Source organism: Triticum dicoccoides, chromosome 6A, assembly GCF_002162155.2.
Source record: "Triticum dicoccoides isolate Atlit2015 ecotype Zavitan chromosome 6A, WEW_v2.0, whole genome shotgun sequence".
Taxonomy (NCBI): Eukaryota; Viridiplantae; Streptophyta; class Magnoliopsida; order Poales; family Poaceae; genus Triticum; species Triticum dicoccoides.
In genome coordinates this window covers 167,363,190-167,379,690 of record NC_041390.1, presented here as the reverse complement: position 1 = coordinate 167,379,690, position 16,501 = coordinate 167,363,190, and the positions used below count along the sequence as shown (strand labels likewise).

Here is a 16,501-nt window from a genome sequence, read left to right as displayed (position 1 = left end):
ATGTTGTAAACATAGAGAGGTGGAGATATAGTTCCTCTCTCATAATAATTGCAAGTAGGAATAGCAAGCACATGCATACTATATTCATCAAAATCATCATGTGCAACGGTAGAACGCAACCCATCAATGTAATCCTTAATAAGTGTAAACTTCTCCGATATAGTGTAGTTGGGAGAATTCAAAAAGATAATAGGACTATCATGTATGGGTGCAATAGCAACAATTTCATTCTTAATATAAGGAACAATAGCAAGTTCATCTCCATAAGCATAACTCATATTGGCATCTTGGCCACAAGCATAGCAAGCATCAAGTTCATCAAAAAGGGATATTTCAAAAGAATCAACAGGATCATAGCAATTATCATAGCAATCATCCTTCGGTAAGAACAAAGGGAAATTAAACAATGTATGAGTTGAAGAGTTACTCTCATTAGAAGGTGGGAACGGGTGATCAATCCGCTCTTCCTCCATTTGTTCTTCGCTCTCCTCTTCATCTTTTTCATCCAATGAGCTCGCAGTTTCATCAATTTCTTCTTCCATAGACTCCTGCAAAATATTAGTATCTTCTTGGATAGCGGGGTAGTCCTCAATATATGGCTTAACATAGGCATTAGAAGCATAATTATCATAACAATATTCAAGTATGGCAAAAATTTCAGATTTGTAAAGAGTAGCATCATACTTTTCAATCAAAGAAGCAATTTCATAAGCACCCTTAAAAGCAACAAACTCTTCAATTTGTTCGATATCAAAGTAATTATAAACACCTTTGGCATAAGAAGACACGATTCCATTATCAATAAACTCACATTGGTAGGGGAGGTGTTTCTTAGGGTCGTCAGAACAACAATTAAAATCATATAATTCACATAAATTCCAAGCATAACATTGCATAGTATTAATTTGATGTTGTAAAAGTTTCCCTTTTTCAAATAAACGATGTCGCACAAAACAAGCATGCTCATCTAATGATTTTCCCTCAACTAAGCTAGTTGGGTTTTCAGCACAAGCACAGATGGATCGAAGATGATCCAAGTAGAAAGCTTCAGTAGTATGATATATTTTGGGTGGTTCTTCAACCATTGGTTTAGTAGGTACAACTATTTTTTTTGGTATTTTGTGTTTCCTACCCATAACTAAAGATAGAAAACAAGAGCACAAAATAAAAATTACTTAGTGATAAAGCAAACAAGCACACACGAGAATATTCACCCCACGCTATTGCTCCCCTGCAATGGCGCCAGAAAAAGGTCTTGATAACCCACAAGTATAGGGGATCGTTTGTAGCCCTTTTTCGATAAATAAGAGTGTCGAACCCAACGTGGAGCTAAAGGTAGAAAAAATATTCCTTGAAGTTCTATCGACCACCGATACAACTCTACGCATGCTTGATGTTTACTTTACCGGAAACAAGTATGAAACTATTAGGCAAGAATAAAACTACGTGTACTTTACGAGAATGAAACTACAAATAAATTGCAAGGTAATAAAAGTGGATAGCTTTTGTCAATAAGAAAGTCATTTGTCCCTAGGCAATCGATAACAAGTACCGGTAATCATTCTTGCAATTTTATATGAAGGAGAGGCATGAGCTAACATATTTTCTCTACTTGGATCATATGCACTTATGATTGGAACTCTAGCAAGCATCCGCAACTACTAAAGATCATTAAGGTCGTGAAACCCAACCATAGCATTAAGTATCAAGTCCTCTTTACTCCCATACGCCATAGCCTACCTATCCGCATTTAAGTTTCTGTCACTCTCGCAACACTGACAATAAGCAAATCATGAACATATTGCAACACCCTACAGCGAGGGCCCCTCACGTTTGCGCGAGACAGAGGGCACCATAGGACAGCACCATAAATAAAATATACAATCATACCAACCAAGATCATGATTAACCCACAGGACAAAACAGATCTACTCAAACATCATAGGATAACCATAGTTCATTGGGAAATAATATATGGAGTTGAGCACCATGTTTAAGTAGAGATTACGGCGGGGAGAAGAGGTGTTACACCGCTGCAAAGAGGGGGAGAGAGTTGGTGATAACGGTAGCACGATTGTTGATGTAGATCATCGTCCCGATAGTTGCCCCGGCGGCACTCCAGCGCCACCGAAAGCGAGGGGGAGAGAGCCCCCCTCCTTATTCTTCTTCCTTGGCCTCCCCCCTAGATGGGAGGAGGGTCCCTCCTATGGTCCTTGGCTCCCATGGCATGGGAGGGGCGAGAGCCCCTCCGAGATTGGATCTGTCTCTCTGTCCTCTTCTATTTCGCGTTCCCCAGATCTGTCCGAAAACCCTTTCTTATATTCCCAGAGATCCGTAACTCCGATTTGCGCTGAGATTTTAACACGATTTTTTTTCCGGATATATCCTTGCGCCCGAAGTAGAGGTCCAACCGACGTACGAGGTGGGCACAACCCAGCTCCGCGCGCCAGGGGCCTCTGGCACGCCCTGGTGTATCATGCCCTGTGTGGGCCTCCGTTTGCAGTGATTCCAACTCCCAAAAATCACATATATTCCAAAATAATTCTCTGTAAATTTTTCATCGTGTTTGGACTTCGTTTGATATGGATACTCTACGATACAAAAAACATGCAGAAAACAGGAACTGGCACTTGGCACTGGATCAATAGGTTAGTCCAATAAATCATATAAAAAGTTGCCAAAAGTATGTTAAACTTGTATAATATTGGCATGAAACAATAAAAAATTATAGATACGACGGAGACGTATCAGAGAAGCGCCGCACACGGCTAGGAATCAATGTTGTGTGTTCTAGAGGTGCCCCCCTCATATATATAGGTTAGAGGGGAGGAGAGGCAGCCAAGGGGGCGCCACCAGTAGGAGGAATCCTACTTGGGCGCCTCCCAATTCGGCCTCCCCCTTTCATATTCATCCGGAGGAGGAAGGAAGGAGGAGGGAGGAGGGAAGGAAGGGGGAGGGCGAATCCCTCCCCTTCCTTTCTCCCTTCTCCTCTTTCCTTCCCCCTTATTTTGGCCTGCACCAACCCCTTAGGGGCTGGTCTATCCCCCTCTTGGCCCATTAAGGCCCTTGTAGTTGTCGGGGGATGCCCGGAACCCCTTTGGGTGACCCGATATGCACCCGGTACCCCCACCTTTCGGTGTTCGAATATCATCGTCCAATATATGAATCTTTACCTGTTGACCATTTCGAGACTCCTCGTCATGTCCGTGATCTCATCCGGGACTCCGAACAACATTCGGTTACCAAATCACATAACTCATATAATACAAAATTGTCATCGAACGTTAAGCGTGCGGATCCTACGGGTTCGAGAACTATGTAGACATGACCGAGACACCTCTCCGACCAATAACCAACAGCGGAACCTGGATGCTCATACTGGTTTCCACATATTCTACGAAGATCTTTATCGGTCGTACCGTAATGACAACTTACGTTGTTCCCTTTGTCATCGGTATGTTACTTGCCCGAGATTCGATCGTCGGTATCTTCATACCCAGTTCAATCTCGTTACCGACAAGTATCTTTACTCGTTCCGTAATATATCATCCCGCAACTAACTCATTAGTCACATTGCTTGCGAGGCTTATTATGACGTGCATTACCGAGAGGGCCCAAAGATACCTCTCCGATACTCTGAGTGACAAATCCTAATCTTGATCTATGCCAACCCGACAAACACCTTCGGAGATACCTATAGGGCATCTTTATAATCGTCCAGTTACGTTGTGACGTTTGATAGCACACAAGGTATTCTAATACCCATGGAGTCTTGGGGGCGTCGGAGAGCGCCGCTCCTTCTTCACGCGCCGAGAGCCGCTCCTCCTTGACGTGTCAGGGTGGCGGCGAGAGGGGCTCCTCCTTCACGCGGCGTCCGATTTGGACGCCATGGTTGCGTGGGGGAGAGCGGGGAGGGGAGTGGGCTCCGGTTTGACGTGGAGGAGCGTCTCAGGTGGCGTCATCGGGCCGTTAACGTGGAAGACGGAGCGACGGAGCATGACCTCCATCTGCTGCTCGTACTCATCATTAGTCACGGCGTAGAGTGCACCCCACGTCGCCGACTGTTGCGGCGGCGACTGGTCCTCGCCACCAAAGGAGATGACGATCCCCTCCTTCGTCGAGGAGCCGGCCGCTAATGAGGACGACGTCGCCACGAACATCCGGAGCACGTTCCGGAGTCGCCGCCTTCCGGCGCCGAGGCCCACGACTTGCCCATCGCCGGAGTTCTGGAGGATGAGGGGTGGTGAGGACGAGGACGTGCAGAGCGACACGGTGAGTACGATGTGGACGGCGCCGGAGCACGGCTTATAAAGCCTCGCCCAGGTCGTGCGAACGGACGGTCAACCGCTTCAATGTGTCGCAACGGCCAGAGTTGGTACCTTGGAAAGCTGCGCCCGCATTGAAGCGGCGTCTCACGAGAGGTTGCGTCGGTCAGCGCCGCCCTCCCGTCCGATCACATCACGTGGCATCAATGTCGGCCGCTGCATGCTCTGAGCTGGCACTGATGCGGTGCGGGAAGTGGCGCGTGCATCGGAAGGAAAGCAAAGAAGAGGCGGGTGGAGTTGTTTGGTGGGCCAGGTTAGTCAGACACGAACGTGACATCGGACTGGACGCCCGCAAGGTCCCCCAGTTTGTCTGCGGTTTGCGAGAAAAAACATGTCCGGATCGTCGAGCGGATCGATATACGACCGCGTTGGATGGCAAAACAAGTCTGATCCGAACGGTTGCGGACGATTTGAGGATCGGCGTTGAAGGCTCTAGAATACGTCATCTACCTTAGAATACATCATGCTCTTACGCCTTCTATGTGGAAACGTTCGCCGTGCGCCGTCCAGAACGCAGTCCATATACATTGACTTTTTATTTCCATCGCTGTCTCCCACTCTCTTCCCCCAAAAGTTGAGTGTCACGTACGCTTCCCCCTCCCGTCCCGCACCGAGCATCGGCAGGAGCATTCAGAGTAGCATTCATTCAGGCAAGCAGACAATCACCGCGACAGACGACGAGCAGCAGCACACACCCATAAACCAGAAGCGGCCGTCCAAGCCAAGGCGCCCACAGGACGCCACCAAGAACTCGGAGCCACCTTCCAATCGACCGAGCCCCCTCCATCCCCCGCCGATCTCTCGAGCTCCCCGGCCGCTCCCTCCCGCGGCGGCGCGCAATGGGGGCCGCCGCCGAGGACGCCGTCAGGCAGCTCGGCATCCTCATGGATCAAGGTGCGTGCGTCACTCTCGCCCTCTCTCTCCCCTTCTCCGCTCCAGCATGAGTTCTTTTCGCGATTGTGGCGGCGCCCTGACGTGATCTGGTTCTTTGCTTGCAGTGGACGCGCCGCTGAGGAGGACGTTCCAGGTACGGATCTGGCCTGCGTGCACCTGCGGCCAAATCTTGGATCTTGCTACTCATTCTTATGGATTCTCGTAGCTCCTGTCACTGGATCATGGCCTAGATTAGCTATTCTCGGCGCCCTACATTTTTGATCTGATTCGGTGCGGGGGGGAGTGAGCTACTCCGCGTATTCTTCTAAAGCCTGGGATGCCCTAAATCTTTTACTGCAAAATGGGCTATCTCTGAGCCTCTCCTGGTTAATGCCACATGCTAGAGGTATGATCTTGTCAGTCATGATTTGTCAGGTGGGCGGTGTGTTTGGAGAGTAGTGCTTGATCCTTCATCCATGACCGAATAGGCGGGAGTGAAGGTGGTGCACTTCCTATGGGTTGGTGAGACGAGGGTATAGTGGCGCTTTAGCTGTCTAGTGTGCCGACGTTGCATGTTCGATGACGTCCAATTACGATTGCATGGGTTGGCGTTCGTTGGTGGCATCGTGGATCATCCTGTTTTATGCAGCCGATGGATGGTGGCGTTTTGCTGTTCTCAGGTCTACTAAGTGAGCTGAGTTAATGTGGATATACTCGCCAAAACATCATGCCGTTTGCCATCTTATTAGGTCCGCAGTCACCTATCATATACGACGTTTCGACTGCTGTGGCATTATTCCCTTTTTGACCTCTGATGTTCACCGAACTATCTGGACGCATGCACGTTAACAGTGAAGGCGCGGCATTTCAATATGTCTTTCTGCTACCATTTAATTAAATGTCTATAAAATTAAGAGGAAACATGTTACACGTGCGCTAAATCTTTTGAAGGTAAGCAATGCCAACTTATTTGAAGCGTAATTGTTAGTGTAGTGAAATTGGGATGGCAACACTGCATTGCAATTCAGAACTCATCAGAAGTGCAGAATCAGTTCAATTTGTTGCGGCACCTAGGGATGTGCCGGATTCAACTGAACAATGTCTGATTCTGACCAATCCTGTCCAATTTGCTATTTACCCCTATTAATTTAACATTTTTTGGAAAATAATTTTTTAATACTAGTTATTTTCCAATGAAGTGAAAATAAGACCAAAACCATGATATCCATACTTAATTGGCCCTGCAAGAACACATACTGTTACTTTTGGTAGTACATGTAACTACTACACCAGTAATTTGTATAATCATCAAAGGTGATATAGATATTACTATTTGTCTTTGCATTTTCTTTCTTTTGGTCATTGAAGGCTCATCAAATGTTAATAAATTTGAGTGGCCAAATAAACCAACCTTGAGTTATATTCCTTTTTTGTAGCCCTTTTTGGCTACTGTTGTATTGCAAGAAAATAGCTACCACTAGTGGGGCAGAAATCAGTAAATGACCACTTCTATCTCTATCTGGAAGGTTTAATTCTAGCCTTAGATTTTTATGATTTTCATTGGTGGAACCCAATCACAAATGACTGTCGATATGTTATGTAACAGTAAAAAATATTTTGGTTCATAGAAGAATTATTTTGGAAGTTCCTTATTAGTTTCATAAACCATAATCAGATGAATTGCAGATCAGAATTTCATGCATCTGCAGCTATTTAAATATTTGGAATAAATCACTTTTATCAGTGGTTGCGGAGGTTTGTAAACATATCTTGTTTATTTCAGAATGTGCACCAAGGCCACCCTAGAGAAACAATGTTGCGCTTTCTCAAGGCTAGAGAATGGAATGTTTCCAAGGCTCATAAAATGGTAGTCTTTCTCATATTTTCTCATCCAATAAAGGAACAGATAAATTATATTCTTAAGGTTATTAACTGCTTAATTGGGTTTGAATATTGTTTCTGCAGCTTGTAGATTCTTTGAATTGGAGGATTGAAAATGAAATTGATAGTGTATTGGAGGTGAGTAATCCTTATGGGTTATAATAATAATCCTGTTAGCACTAAGATCTTACTAGCATGGCAGGATCTCTTATCCGTATACAATTTCAGGCTCTATCTTATTTCATGTATTCTGTTAATCACTAATCTCTGACTACATTGGACATGTACAGAGACCTATACTCCCAGTAGATTTATACAGATCAATACGTGATTCACAACTTGTTGGACTCTCAGGATACACCAAGGAGGTATAGCTATCTACTAACACTAGTAATATGTTTCTTATCCTGAATAATTGATCATGAATTCATGATGCAACTACTTGTTTCCATGCATGTTTGTGTGCAAGAAAATGGGCACACCCTTTTAGCTGTTAGTGTTCTAGGTCACGTCTACCGGTTAATCAAATTATTTTTATTGACAAATGAACGGATACTACTGAACAAAGTTGGCAGAATTGAAGAGGTTAATGTTTATTTTTGTTGATCTGCAATCTTCCACAGAATGTTGTCCCAGTCAGAGCTGCAAAGTTGTGAGTTGTGACGGACCTTCTAGCTAGGAAGAGCCCAAGGGACTGTTAGTGTTTAGCAAACTATGACATAAGCTTAGGTATGGTTAAGTTCAAAAATAAAGCATGGCGCTTTAGGATATCTCTTGCTTGAAGCTGTGATTATTGCTGCTGGCTTAATATTCCTTTATTATTAAGACATGCTGGGGGTTAGGGCATGTTCCTCATTTATTTCTGTGTCATTGTCCGTTCCCACTAAATGTGTCATCCTGTAGGACAACATCAGATAATGTTCTTTGACTTCTTGTAACACACCATCAAAGAGTTATTGGCCCTTTCACCGAATGGGTCTGAAATTTCATGAATTAGTTATGCTGTTGCTTGCTATGTGTTACCCAAGTCTCTGCCCATTAATGTTTTTTTTAACTAGCCCACCAAAAAATTACTGGTAGTGTGGTTGTTAATAAACCCAGCTAAATGCTTGTGCGCTGCTACGGATTTATTATATATTATCAGTTGTTTAAATGCTTGTGCCACCAGTCCTTGAGCTCGTATAAAATAGTTTATCTCAAAATGTAAGCCCAATCAACCATATGTACTGCATAGAGTGGTTGACAACGTATGTAATATGAACGAACCGCCACCAATTTAGATTTTTATAATACTACTCCCTCCGTCCCATAATATAAGAGCATTTTTGACGAGTAGTAAAGAAAGGATTTAGGCCCTGTTCGGTACCACTCCGCTCCACAACTCCGGGAGCGGAGTTGGTGGAGCTGCAGTTCAAAATGTAGGAGTGGGCGGTTCAAAATGTAGGAGTTGCGGTTTCCCCGCTCCGCAGATTCCGGGAGCGGTTGATTACCGAACAGAGCCTTAGTTGAGTTTTAGACTCCTAATAATTTGTTTTGATTTTTTCTCTCTTGTTGGCAGGGTCTTCCAGTTTTTGGCATTGGTGTTGGTCAGAGCACATATGACAAAGCTTCGGTACTTTCTCAGATGCTTACTACTCCGTATTTGTTAAGTAGGCTACGACAAAAACTATGAAACTTGATAGTTTTCACCTTCCATAGTGTAGACTAGATACCGTTTTGAGGTTCATGTAACTTAAGTATATTTGTTGGGTATTAAAATGATATGATCCCTGTTTAGTGGTTGACATAGTTATATCTTACTGCCAATACCTTGTTATTGAAGTAATGCGTACCTCTTTTATGGGATCAACTAATCAACCAACTTATGCTAGTTCTGGAGTACCATTTCCCCATTTTGTCAACTGAAGTTGATCTGTTTCCTTTTCAGGTGCACTACTATGTGCAATCTCATATTCAGATTAACGAATACCGTGATCGCATAATTTTGGTAAGTGTCGAGCTAAATGCTCAAATCTTAATTTTTATGTTAACACACATCCTTCTTCTTATGTTTGTTCACATCACACTTAGCCCATGTTGACGGAAAAGTTTGGACGCCCGATCACCACTTGCGTTAAAGTTCTCGACATGACTGGTTTAAAGTTGTCAGCACTGAGCCAAATGAAGGTACATATTATTATAGTCTTCTCAAAATGGTTTTCTTCTCTGAGCAAGTATAACATTATCCTTGTCCTATACATGAATGGACTTAAATGCTGCTGAAATAAGCATGTTTTAATGCATCAAGGGATATGACCACACTGGTACTCAGGTTTTACCTTACCACGTTAAATTTTTAGAGGAATTACTCTTAAATCTTGGATGTTTACCTGTCTACCGTAGAGGTCAACACAGTCTAGCATAAAAAAAACTAACATAAATGTTAATACTAATATTACAGGACAAGTTGTTGTTTTTGTGCTGTAAGACAATAAGTTTTGGGAACCAGCACAACCCTCTAGGGGTGGCTTATCTCATTATATATAATGGTTGTGTTACAATACGTACAATATACGTACATAGGTATAGAAGCTATACATAGTCTAACACCCTCCCTCAATCTTAGCCACTTTCTAAAGAACTGAGAAGGGTAAGATTGCGCCTACAAGCTTCAAACTGTGGCAGTGGTAAAGGCTTAGTGAAGATGTTTGCAAGTTGATCCTTAGATGAGATAAACTTGATCTGGAGTTGCTTCTGTGATACACGTTCCTGTACAAAGTGATAGTCAACTTCAATGTGTTTCGTTCGGGCATGAAATACTGGATTTGCAGAAAGGTATGTAGCACCGATGTTATCACACCAAAGAATAGGAGGCTGTGGTTGAGACAAACCCAACTCCTGAAGCAAAGACTGCACCCAAATAATCTCTGCAGTAGCATTCGCCACAGCCTTGTACTCAGCTTCAGTACTGCTACGTGACACAGTAGCCTGTTTCCGAGCACTCCAGGCGATCAAATTAGAGCCAAAGAATACTGCATAACCCCCCGTGGATCGCCTGTCATCTGGGCTACCAGCCCAATCTGCATCAGAGAAGGCCGAAAGGACCCGAGAGGAAGTCGGCCGAATATGCATACCAAATGTCAGGGTAAACTGAACATAACGAAGAATGCGTTTAACAGCAGCCCAATGAGTATCTCTGGGAGCCTGAAGATACTGACAAACCCTGTTAACAGCATAAGAGATATCTGGTCTTGTGATCGTCAAGTACTGAAGTCCACCAACAATGCTCCTGTACTCTGTGGCATCCGCAGGAGACAAAAGCTCACCATCAACAGCTGTTAGCTTGTCGGTAGACGACATGGGTGTGGTGGTCGGTTTGCACTTCAGCATGCCGGCTCTTTGTAACAACTCCAAGGAGTACTTCTTCTGCGTAAGGACAAGACCAGTAGCACGAGAAGTGACCTCAACTCCAAGAAAGTAGTGAAGCTTCCCAAGATCTTTGACCGCAAAATCAGCACCAAGAGAGCAGACAAGAGCATCAGCAGCATACTGAGAAGAGCTGACAAGGATAATATCATCGACATAGACCAAAAGATACATAGTGACTTCTGGCTTCTGTAGAAGAAATAATGAAATGTCAGCAGTGGATGGCACAAACCCATGAGCACGAAGGGCAGAGGCAAGGCGGGCATGCCAGGCACGAGGAGCTTGCTTCAAACCATATAGTGCTTTGGAAAGACGACAGATATAGTCAGGACGATCAGGATCAGGGAAACCAGGCGGCTGTTTCATATAAACCTCTTCCTCCAAAAATCCATGTAGAAAAGCATTCTGCACATCAAGTTGACGAAGTGACCAACCACGAGAAACAACAATGGAGAGAAGAAGCCGAATAGTGGTAGGCTTGACGACAGGACTGAAGGTGTCCTCATAGTCAAGACCATGACGCTGTCGAAAGCCGCGAGCAACAAGTCGCGCTTTGTAACGCTCAATAGATCCATCCGAATGCTTCTTCACTTTGAATACCCATTTTGAGTCAATAACATTTACCCGTGGTGGTGGAGGAACGAGAGTCCATGTCTTGTTACGAAGAAGAGCATGAAACTCCTGCTCCATAGCCTCTCGCCAATGTGGAATGCGCAGGGCAGCCTGATATGAGCGAGGCTCAGAAGATGGATCCGCAACAGCAGCAGCCAAACAAGCAGCCAACCAAGCAACCGTACCATCCGTACGTTCCTTAGGTTTGAAAATGCCACTGCGACTGCGTGTATGTGGTCGAGACACAGGAACCACCGAGGTCGACGGAGCAGCCTGCAACGGGCTGGAGGACGGCGATGTTGATGAGTCAGCCGGTGACGAGGAGCCAGTCACGGTAGCCTCGGACTCGGTCGGCGAAGAAGGCCGGCCCACCGGCGAAACTGGCAGAACAGACGAAGCAGCTGGCGACTCCGGCATCACAGACCGGGCCGATGGCGAGCTCGGCATAGTGGGCTGTGGCGCGGCCGTTGTCGCGGGCCGATCCGCTGATGAAGGCGACGTGAGGACCCGAGCCGCGGGCGAAGACGGCGTGACGGGCCGAGCCGCGGGCGACTCGGCGGCCGCTGGCGAAAAAGGCCGAGCCGCTGGAGACTCGGCGATTGCTGGCGTAGCGGACCGAGCAGTGGAGATGCTCGGCGTGACGGGCTCGTCGGGTGACCATGCATGGGCACGCGAATCGATGCCATGCAACATAGGGCGATCGACGTGCCCACCAGAAGACGACGATGATGATGGTGAATCCTCCAACAGCTCCAAACGAGCTCCACGTCCGGTTCCTGCACCATGGTTAGGTAACAGCAAAGGAGAGTATGCAACATCATCAAATTGGTCAGAAGCAACAGAGGATGAATGCAGGGATGGTGGTTCGACAGTGGACACAGGAAGGTTGGCAAAGGGAAAAACATGCTCATCAAACACGACGTCCCGAGATATATAGACACGATTAGTGGGAACATGAAGACATTTGTAACCTTTATGAAGAGAGCTATAGCCAAGAAAAACACACTTCTTAGAACAAAACTCAAGCTTGCGCTTGTTATATGGACGAAGATGCGGCCAGCAAGCACACCCAAATACCTTGAGAAAGGTATAATCAGGTTGTTCATTAAGGAGAACCTCAATGGGAGTCTTCATGTTTAAAACACGAGTAGGAGTACGGTTGATGAGAAAGCATGCAGTGGTGAAAGCATCACTCCAAAACCGAAACGGAACAGATGCATGGGCCAAAAGAGTAAGACCAGCTTCAACAATATGACGATGCTTACGTTCGATTGAACCATTCTGCTGATGTGTATGTGGACATGCTAAACGATGAGCTATCCCAAGCGACTGAAAGAAGGAGTTGAGGTTGCGATACTCGCCCCCCCAGTCCGACTGGACATGAACAATTTTGTGCTTGAGAAGACGTTCAACATGTTTTTGAAACTGAACAAAAATATCAAACACATCAGATTTGCGTTTAATAAGGTAAAGCCAGGTAAAGCGACTATAAGCATCAACGAAACTGATATAGTAATTATGACTACTGACAGAAGTCTGAGCAGGACCCCATACATCTGAAAACACAAGTTCTAAAGGATGTTTCACCTTACGACTGGACTCCGAAAAAGGAAGTTGATGACTCTTCCCCTGCTGACAAGCATCACACACTGCTACATCTTTATTACTAGACAAACTAGGAAGCTCATGACGACGCAAAATATGACGGACAATAGGTGTGGCCGGGTGACCAAGACGAGCATGCCACTGTGACGGAGAAACCCGAACTCCACTGAAAACGCGAGCGACGCCAGGATGCTCCAGACGGTAGAGGCCCTGGCACAACCGCCCACTAAGAAGAATGTCCCTCGTGCCCCGATCCTTAATAAAAAGATCAAAAGGGTGAAATTCACAAAGCACATTATTATCACGGGTGAGTTTAGGAACTGAAAGAAGATTATGGGTCACAGATGGAACTCGAAGAACATTGCGAAGCTGAAGACTCCTATTGGCATGTCTAGTGAGAAGAGATGCTTGACCAATATGAGAGATGTGCATACCTGCTCCATTGGCGGTGTGGATCTTGTCGGAGCCATGATAGGGTTCACGAGTGTGAAGCTTCCCCATCTCGCTGGTCAGATGCTCTGTCGCCCCAGAGTCCATGTACCAGTGTGGATCGATGGAGTAGGACTGAGTGTGTCCCTGGTGCTTCTGTGGCGCGGGACGATCAGCCATGGCGACCTGACGGGCATTGTTGCGTGTATCTTTGCCGTCATTGCCAAGACCAAGGAAGCTTCGCTGAAAGCGCTTATGACACTTGGAGGCCCAGTGCCCATCGCGGCCACAAAGCTGACACACACGTGGACCGCCAGCCCCCGGTAAGGTCGCAGTAGGTGGGGGGGCCGAGGCGGGCGACTGTGGCAACCCCAAGGGAGACCGGGGTGATGAAGAAGAGCGGCCACCCTTGGTGGCGACGTTGGCCGAGAGGGAGCCAATGCCCCTGGTGTGGCGAGTCTCGACCCGTTGCTCAGTGAGAAGAAGCCGAGAGAAAACCTCGTGTGCCAACATGGGTGTCGAGTTGCCCCGCTCGTTGATGATCTCGACTAAGGCATCATACTCCTCATCAAGACCATTGACAATAAACGAGTTGAACTCGGAGTCGGTGAGGGGCTGTCCAATGGAGGCCAATGTGTCGGCGAGGCCCTTGACCTTGTTGTAGAACTCAGTGGCAGTGGAGTCAAGCTTCTGACACTCTCCAAGCTGACGACGGAGTGCAGAGACACGAGCCTGGGACTGCGCTGCAAAGGTGCGCTCAAGGATGGTCCAGGCCTCATGAGACGTCTTCGCGAAGACAACAAGGCCGGCAACTGCCGGCGAGAGCGACCCCTGGATGGAGGAGAGGTTCGCCTGGTCCTGCCCCGTCCAGACGCGATGGGCCGGATTGTAAACCGGACCGTGCATGCTGTCTACCAGCGCGGGTGGGCAGGGAAGCGATCCGTCGACGTAGCCTAGCAGGTAGTGACTCCCCAAGAGCGGGAGAACCTGCGCACGCCAGAAGATGTAGTTGTCGGCGGAGAGCTTGATGGTGATGAGATGACCGAAGTGAAACGGCGGCGAAGACGATCCCATCGAGGAGGCTGCCTGGGGTGCAAACACCATGGAGGCAGCCGGAGGCACCGAAGCCGATGCGGGAGGAGGCGGGACCGCAGCCAGGGCGGGCGCCGCAAAGCTCGCGGCCGGTGCGGACGCCGCAAGGCCCGCGGCCGGGGCGGACGCCGCCAACCCCACCAGCGGGGCGGTGTGATCCGCTTGCGGCAGGAGCGGCGGGACGACGCCTGCGGAGTCCGCAGCGGACGGCGGCGCCGCGGTGTGGACCACGAGGTCACGCCCGAGCGAGGGCGCCGGCGGCGTGGAGAAGACGGAGCCGATGCTCCTTGTCCCGATCGGAGCCGGAACGGAGACGGCATCGAGCGGGAGGTTGAGCAGAGCCGCAAGAGAGGCCGGGAGGAAGCCCGCAGCAGTGGAACCGGTGGTGGCGGCGCTCGACATGGCGGCGGCGCGATCGGTGGCGCGGCGGCGGCGGTGAAGGCGGCTGCGGCGGCGGTGCGGGTATTAGGGTTTAGAAGCGGAAGCGATCGTAACCTAGCGTGATACCATGTAAGACAATAAATTTTGGGAACCAGCACAACCCTCTAGGGGTGGCTTATCTCATTATATATAATGGTTGTGTTACAATATGTACAATATACGTACATAGGTACAGAAGCTATACATAGTCTAACATGTGCCATAATATTTATTTTTCTGGTAAAATTGCAGAGTGGTCATTACTTGTGTTGCTTATGTGTTATGGTGAGCTAGCGTGACATTTTTGCTGTTGTTTGGATTACAGATGCTGAGTTCAATATCAACTGTTGATGATCTGAACTACCCTGAAAAGTCAGAGACATATTACATAGTTAATGTTCCATATATATTCTCTGCATGCTGGAAGGTACAATGATTTTTCCATCAAAAGGCCGTCCTCAGATTGTATCAGCAAATTTTGTAGTGAATGCTAACTGTCATTTCATTTGAGCATACTGGTAGGTTGTGAAGCCCCTATTGCAGGAGAGGACAAAAAAGAAGGTTAAAGTTTTGAGTGGTTGTGGGAGAGATGAACTTCTAAAGGTATTTTTTAGTTATTACTTTGTTACTCTCTCGTATTGTTGTCTTTGCATAGATTCTTAACCGCTGAGTAAAATATTACTACTACTGCAAATATAGGTACCACCAACATGGTGGTGGAGAAGAAAACATTACCTTTGTGTAGCATTTATTTTGTCTGAAATCCAAAGTTAGAGTGACATGTCCCTTGCTCAAATTGTGTAGATTATGGACTACTCAGCTCTCCCCCATTTCTGCCGACGAGAGGGATCAGGCTCATCCAAGCATTCATCTTCCAACGCCGACGATTGCTTCTCCCCTGACCATCCTTTCCACAAAGAGCTCTACGAGCTCACCAACCAGCAATCGTCGCACAAGGAGCTCCTCAAGATGGGATCATTGCATGTGAGCATCCCGGAGCCCGACCCAAACGATGCGAAGATCGTGGAGGTGATCCAGGCCGAGTTCCACAAGATGGGGGAGCAGAATGGGTCGACCAACGGCCACAAGGTTTGACGCTGCGCCACCACCGAAGACGGCCATATGCATGCGGAGCACCTTAACCAATGCAAGCCACCTCCGATGAAACTGACGATTTAACCTGTCCATGTTGGTTGTATCCCCCCCGGCCCCCTGGGGGGATAATAGTAGCGAAGGCTCCGTGATGCATAGGGTGATGCCGGCCTGGGATCATAGCTGGAAGAGATGAACCGGACAGTGTATATTCATTAGCATAGAACCTGCATATGTTAAACTGGTACTGGTACTATAACAAGATCCATGGATGATGGATGTTTATTATGACAGCTTGTAAGCTTCAGCGCAGTTCTGCAAACATGAGGTGGGAGGATGAGCAGGGTAGGATAGGATGGGACCTAGCACGAAGCAGCGGCGGAGCAACGCCGTGGTGGGCTCACGCCCGGTTCTGAGCCCGCTTGCTCTCCGGGTCTCCGCAGATGGCTCCGCGCGCGTCGTCGGCGATGTGCGTTGGAGCGCGGGGCGATTGGCTTGGGACGGAACGGGAACGTATGCGTGCGTGCGTGGCAAAGGGGAAAACCGCTTTGGCAGCAACAAACGCGTGAGGTCCAGATGTAACCATCTTCGACGATCCCCTCATCGTCCCGGTATGGTAGGCGTCTCAGTTTTTTTTCTTCTTCTTCCGGAGCTCAGGCCGTTTTTCTACCCGGAGCCGGAGGCCGAGGAAGCCCGGCCATGGCCTGGCCACGCCGGCCCTTCTTCACTAAAATCTCTAGCTAGACCCGTTAATTTGTTTTACCCAT

At 47.4% G+C, this 16,501-nt stretch overlaps 1 protein-coding gene across 1 annotated transcript; it reads left to right on the top strand.

Annotated features, from left to right (window-relative positions):
- Window positions 1-4,892: 4,892 nt before the first annotated feature.
- Window positions 4,893-16,046, top strand: LOC119316450 (phosphatidylinositol/phosphatidylcholine transfer protein SFH2-like). The gene is made up of 11 exons (XM_037590768.1): window positions 4,893-5,219; window positions 5,324-5,352; window positions 6,982-7,065; window positions 7,164-7,217; window positions 7,370-7,447; window positions 8,638-8,691; window positions 9,007-9,066; window positions 9,150-9,245; window positions 14,968-15,069; window positions 15,165-15,245; window positions 15,447-16,046. The coding sequence occupies exons 1-11, from the start codon at window positions 5,165-5,167 to the stop codon at window positions 15,735-15,737; spliced, it is 984 nt and encodes a 327-aa protein (XP_037446665.1). The 5' UTR covers window positions 4,893-5,164; the 3' UTR covers window positions 15,738-16,046.
- Window positions 16,047-16,501: the final 455 nt, after the last annotated feature.

Excerpts from the sequence above, each read along its gene's own strand:
- LOC119316450 (XM_037590768.1), top strand. The coding sequence starts at position 5,165 with ATGGGGGCCGCCGCCGAGGACGCCGTCAGGCAGCTCGGCATCCTCATG. Across the intron at positions 7,218-7,369 it reads AAATTGATAGTGTATTGGAG|AGACCTATACTCCCAGTAGA; the intron begins GTGAGTAATCCT and ends GGACATGTACAG. Across the intron at positions 8,692-9,006 it reads GCACATATGACAAAGCTTCG|GTGCACTACTATGTGCAATC; the intron begins GTACTTTCTCAG and ends TTTCCTTTTCAG.